This window comes from Pteropus vampyrus, unplaced genomic scaffold, assembly GCF_000151845.1.
Source record: "Pteropus vampyrus isolate Shadow unplaced genomic scaffold, Pvam_2.0 Scaffold191, whole genome shotgun sequence".
Taxonomy (NCBI): Eukaryota; Metazoa; Chordata; class Mammalia; order Chiroptera; family Pteropodidae; genus Pteropus; species Pteropus vampyrus.
This window is the reverse complement of record NW_011888972.1, coordinates 2,478,410-2,484,092: the sequence shown is the minus strand read 5'-3', so window position 1 is coordinate 2,484,092 and position 5,683 is coordinate 2,478,410. Positions and strand designations below refer to the sequence as shown.

The 5,683-nt window shown below is 52.8% G+C and overlaps 1 protein-coding gene across 1 annotated transcript in view; it reads left to right on the top strand.

The window, feature by feature from the left end:
- The window catches only part of AR (androgen receptor), a 156,958-nt gene that overhangs the window by 143,172 nt on the left and 8,103 nt on the right, over nt 1-5,683 (top strand). Inside the window, 3 exon segments of the mRNA XM_011371467.1 lie at nt 3,051-3,076; nt 3,079-3,166; nt 3,257-3,430. Of these exon segments, the coding sequence (XP_011369769.1) occupies nt 3,051-3,076; nt 3,079-3,166; nt 3,257-3,430 (288 nt within the window).

The window sequence follows — 5,683 nt, the reverse complement described above, 5'->3', positions numbered from 1 at the left end:
GGAAGAGTTTCAGGGAAAAATTTTAAATATTATATGAATGCCTTTTAGGCGCACACGGCAGGGGCAGGAAGGAATTCCCTCCAGTTCACAAGACTGCCCACCATTTTCCTGTGTGCGTGTATGCGCGTGCACACACACACACTCACACACACTCACACCACTGTATTACCTGTGTAGACTCTGAAAGCGTACTGCATCTGTGACCCCCCCCCCCAGAGGAGATGAGTTTTAAGGACCCTTCGTGCTCCGTTACACTGTGAGCATCTAGGCCAGTCCTCGCTCCCCGGACCTGTTTCTGTTTCAGACTCATGAGGAGAGTGTTGTCAGAGCCTCCTGCCTCTACCCTTCTGGATTCGATGCTAGCGACCAAAGTTTGGAGTAAAGGCCAAGGACAGAAAGCAGGAAAGGTCTAACCGGAGCCACACTCCCCAACTCTGCCATTAAGGCTAGGAGCAAGGGTCAGGGCTTTGCGCAGCGGGATCCAGTAGAAAGGACATCACAGCTTAGTGGTCAGCAGGCCAGGTTCAGGTTCAGGTTCTTAAGGTGCCCTTTCTTGCTAGTCGTGTTAGCCTCAGTTTACTCACTTGGCACAAGTGCAGGGGGGAGGATATTCCTAACCCCCTGAGATCTCTGCGGCATAAACGATGCAGTGTCTTCTGGAAGTGAGGTGCACAGAAGGCCCTGAAATAGTTATCGTCATTTCTCTTCACTCCTTCAGGCACAGGGCTCATGACATCGCCGTCCACTCCCAGGCTTCAAGGGGGACTGCGTGGTCTGGCAACTCCTGACCTCGAGGCCAGAAAGTGCCCGTGATGGGGAACAGGGGCTCTGTCTCTAGCAATGGTCCCAGGAGAGCAGATCCCCTAGGCGCCACCAGTTTACAGAGCTGCCTCTAAGAGCCCGTGTTAGCAGCGGGTTCACCAGACGACAGCATATCGTGGGGACCAGGCCTCCAGCTGCGGGAGGAGAGGGGCTTCGCCTGGACCTTGCCTTCTAGCCTGTTCTCTGGGTGGGACGTGGGAGTTGGCAGGGGGTGTACATATATCTCCTTGTTACTGCCTGTGCCCGCGCCCCACGGGAATGTTTGCCGGACAAGGCCGTCGCGCTCCCGGCTGGCCTTCCAGGCTCCCTTGTCGTTTCACTCCGAGCGCTTCTCTGTGGTCCCCTTGCGCCAGCAGCCGCACCGTCATTCTCTCCTGTACCCTAGCTGTGGGTCCGAACTCGCGATCCATTCTCGCGTTGCCTGGAGTTTGCACTGCAGGACTCACTTCTCTCAGACCTGAAAGTTCCAGAAACAGAGCAGCAGCAGCTTTTGTTGCATTTGTCCCTTTAAATGGAGTGATCCACTTCAGCCTTTGTTTTATACCTTTTTAAATTTATTATTACTATTTTAAAGGGATTACAGGCAAAGTGGTTTATGGTCTGCCTGGGGCATCTGCTTAGACTGGCCCTCAGAGTTATGACTTTTTCAATTATTTATATTTCTGCCAACGTAAACGGTAGGGAAGTAAACATCGGGGCCTCTCAATCGTATGTGCGAGCAGAGGGGGTTGGTTCTTAAGGTCTGAGTTTTGGATGATCGTTGTTTTAAATAATGTTATTTCTCTCATCGTTTCTAGTGGCTGCTTGCTAGCGTGGTTTCTATTTTACAGACAGGTCAGAAGCAAGGACATTCTATTATATCTTTGATACTGTTGGGGATTTCAGCCCTTCAGCTCCCCCCCTCCCAAAAAAAAAAAAAGGAAAATAGGAAAATCAACGTGTGCGTTACAGTGCGCGCGCACTATGGGTGCGGTGCCTGACAGCGTCGGATGGTGTCACGGTGTCACAGTGTTCGGTGGGAGATGGCGCTGCGCCGGCCAGTTTCCATTTCTTCAACACAAAGTGCGATAATGGAATTTGGTAGCGTGAGGATGGGACGGGACATTCCAATCTGTTTGAAAAAGCTCATTGCCATCCGATGCTCGATGCTCGAGTTCTTACCCAGCATGCATCTCGTGTCTGCTTGATCATCCGCAACGACATACTTCAGAGAGCGTTAACCATCAGAGTGTGTGGGTGTGTAGAGAGACGGACAGAAAGGGGAGAGAGACAGAGGGAGGGGGAAAGATGGGGACAGGGAGAGAGAAAACTAAAACCCACGTCACTGTACTGGTCGGTACCCTAGGGACTCAAAACCTAAGTCTAGCTCTTCAACAGGTCTGCTCTCGGGTATCTTTCCCTAGCAATGTGCTAGACGTTCCACACACAGACACAAGTATGTCACTGTGTTGATTTAAAACATTCCGTATTTGCCTGTCCGCTGTAGGATGAAGCCCAAACAGCTTCACATGAGACACACACACACACCCTGTTACCGGCGGGTCCCGTACTCGTTTTCAGCCTCATAAGTGGCCATTCTCCTCGCCCGGGCAGTGCCCACTGCAGCCGCCCCGGTCGGTTTCCGCACATGCTCCTCAGCGCGTTTATCGCTTTCCACCTTCTCTGCCCGAGGAAGTCCTCGCCTTCTTCAAGGTCCAAGTCCAGCGCTGCCAGAAATCGTTTCCCGACTCCACCTGTGCAGAGACGATCGTCTTACGCTTTCGTTAATCCCACCGTTGAAATATTCACTGCTTTGACACTTTCTAGAGCTGTCTGTGGGTATTTACTTCTCCTCCGCTGGGCTGGGTGAGGGCCTGGGCCTTTTTTCTCGCCCAGAAGGAAAGGCTTACCAGTGAAACCGTTGAGTGAATGAATGACTCATGAATATATTAATGGCTGAGGTCATCGGAGGTTTGAGGTATGGCTACCGGAGGCTCTACTAGCTCTGTGTGACAAGGGGATGGGACAGACAGCCAGATGCGGATGTGTCGGATCAGCAGAGATTTGGAATGGGGAAGCAGTTGTCGCACCAGTGTTATACTGAGCGTTCCTCCTTAAGCGGTGGAGGCTGTGGCCGAGGAGAATGAGCATCCTGACTTTCTTAGCGCAGACCGCTTTCTCACGGGGTAGCTGTGCTGTGGGTTTTTGGCCACCGATAATATATCCAAGCTTCCCCTTCTCCCCAACAGCCCGGAAGCTGAAGAAACTCTGGCAATCATGTAGCTGCATGAGTAGGGGGAGCCTCCAGCAGCACGAGACACCACCGAGGAGCCATCCCAGAAGCTGGCTCTGTCGCACATCGAAGGCTATGAGTGTCAGCCCATCGTCCTGAATGTCCTGGAAGCCATCGAGCCCGGCGTGGTGTGTCAGAAGCTGGCTCTGTCGCACATCGAAGGCTATGAGTGTCAGCCCATCTTCCTGAATGTCCTGGAAGCCATTGAGCCCGGCGTGGTGTGTGCTGGACATGACAACAACCAGCCCGACTCCTTCGCGGCCTTGCTCTCCAGCCTCAACGAACTGGGCGAAAGGCAGCTCGTACACGTGGTCAAGTGGGCCAAGGCCCTGCCTGGTAGGTGAAAGGGAAGCGGGGGCACGGGGGTAAGAGAGGCGACAGGGCTGTCCGGGCGTTCCCTACCCATTCACTCACGCGCGCTTCGCCGTCGCCGCAGTGGGGGAGGGAATGGGATAATCCTCGCTTTGAAAGTGAAGGGAACTCAGCCATCGAGGGGTAGATGCCTGACGCTGGCACACGACGAGCCTGTTTCCACGTTCGACTCACAGACAGGGTGAGAACGTTTCCCCGTCATCGCGGCTAACGCGGACGTACGCTTCGCGCACCTTGCGATGCGCTTGCACGCGTGCGCACGCGGGCCGCCCCAGGGGCCAAGGAGCCTGGCTGGCTCCGTCTTCAGTCTGGGCTTTGGCAGCCGGGCTGTGGGACCCTCACGGGGTCGCAGGTCGGGACCGTAGGCTTTCGTCTTCGTTCTGCTCATTCTCTGTGTGATTCCTTCCCATTCTAATGTGTGGAAGACAGGTTTGGACTCAATCGGCGGTTTTCAGATTTTGCTTCAATGCTCTTTAAAATACCTTAGGAATCATAGTGGGAGGAAATATTTCATAATGGTAAAAGAAATACAAAATCTTTGCTTAGCTTCTGCCTGGATACTTCCAGTGACGGCCAGCTCACTCCTCCCCTACCCAGACCGTCTGTTGTTTGAACACGTGTGGTTACTAAAATATTAGAACCCAGAGATCCCCTACTCAAGGATTCACAAACTTCCTTTAGCAGACAAACTTTTTATTTCTCAGACTTGTTACACTCAGGTCCAAACGGAACTGGCTGCTTCCAAGCCGGCGCCTTTCCCTCGCTCCTCCTGGAGAAGCCGCGAGTCCCTTGCTGAATCTCAGGCCTCTGGGGAGCACGGTTTGGAAACCAATAAAGCACAGGCTCTTTCGGTGTTCTCCAGATCCCCAAATCTGGTGAATCAAAGAATCTTTTGAAGCACCGGCAACCAGTAGAGTCAAAGTTTCTAGTGAACGGAGCAGTTTCACGTGTATGACCTGCTTTGAGCCTCATAAAACCCTATAAAGTAGGGTTTCTTCCCCCGTCCTAGAGATAAACGACACTGAACCTTTGAGAAGCGGCATGCTCAGCCCGCAGGCCCACGTCAGAGGAGCAGGGTCGGCCCTCGTGGCCGGGTTCCCCCTGATTTCAGATCCCCGCCCCATCACACTCCACCCGTGGTCCGTGCAGGACTCCTGGGGCTCCGCAGCGCTGGGCTCACGGGGAAAGGCCAAGGCCTCATCCAAGGCCACTTGGATCATGATGCGAGCTAGCTGCCTCTGAGGACATTGCATAATAGTCGTCAAGCCCATTTTCTCGTTTCAACTCATAAGGCCCAGCCACAGCCACCAGCCCATCCCTAACACCTTCCCGGAGGCTGCCTCGCCAGTCACATTACTGGGAAGGAAGCCCAAGGCCTCGCTGTGTATGCACTGTGCCAAAACAGGGTTCACACGGGGAGGGAACCAGGAAAAAGGAGCAGAAAGTTGTTTGAATTCTAATCGCCCGCTCAGCTGGACGTCTCGTAACAGAGATTCCGCTGCATCTTTCCAGCCGTTTGCCAAACACCTAGATTGCCCCACGGTGCAGGGTGCAGAGCCTTGTCGTCTATATCATTGCACTTAACCCTCACGACGACCCCATGAGTCATACGGACTAGAATTTCCATTTCCGATGACAAGGCTCAGAACGGTTGCCTGACTTAACAAACGGAGCCAGAACGTGGCTTCACACATCCTGATTTCTAACTTGGTGGCCGAACGGTCACCCGGTGCGGATCCTTTTGACAGAAATCGTACGACTGGGAGGTCGCTGGCTTTCCTCAGCCCAATGCCTTGCACGGACGAGTCTGCAGGCCGATAGCGATTCACCCAAGGAGATAACCTCTGAGCCGAAGTCACTTAAAAGAGGAGTTTCCAAAAAGCCAATTACCATGTTCATAAGAACTGCTGTTTATATGATCTGCAATCACCTACTAGGTCAACTTATTCGCTCATTTAACAGATTGAGTTCCTGTCCTGTGCGAGGCACGACACTACGCACCCATACAGATACGTTCTGTCGTAAACCTTGTGCGATGCTGAGGATGTATGTAAATTGCCTAGTATAGCACCTTAAAGTCATAAGCTCTAAAACAACTTCCTGTTCTCTTGTTTCTATTTTTCCCTCCCCGTGTATGTTAAAATGGTAACTGTTAATCGAGGGTGGGCAAGTAGATGTGTATACACGGTATGTTACAAGCAGACGTACGCGCTGCGG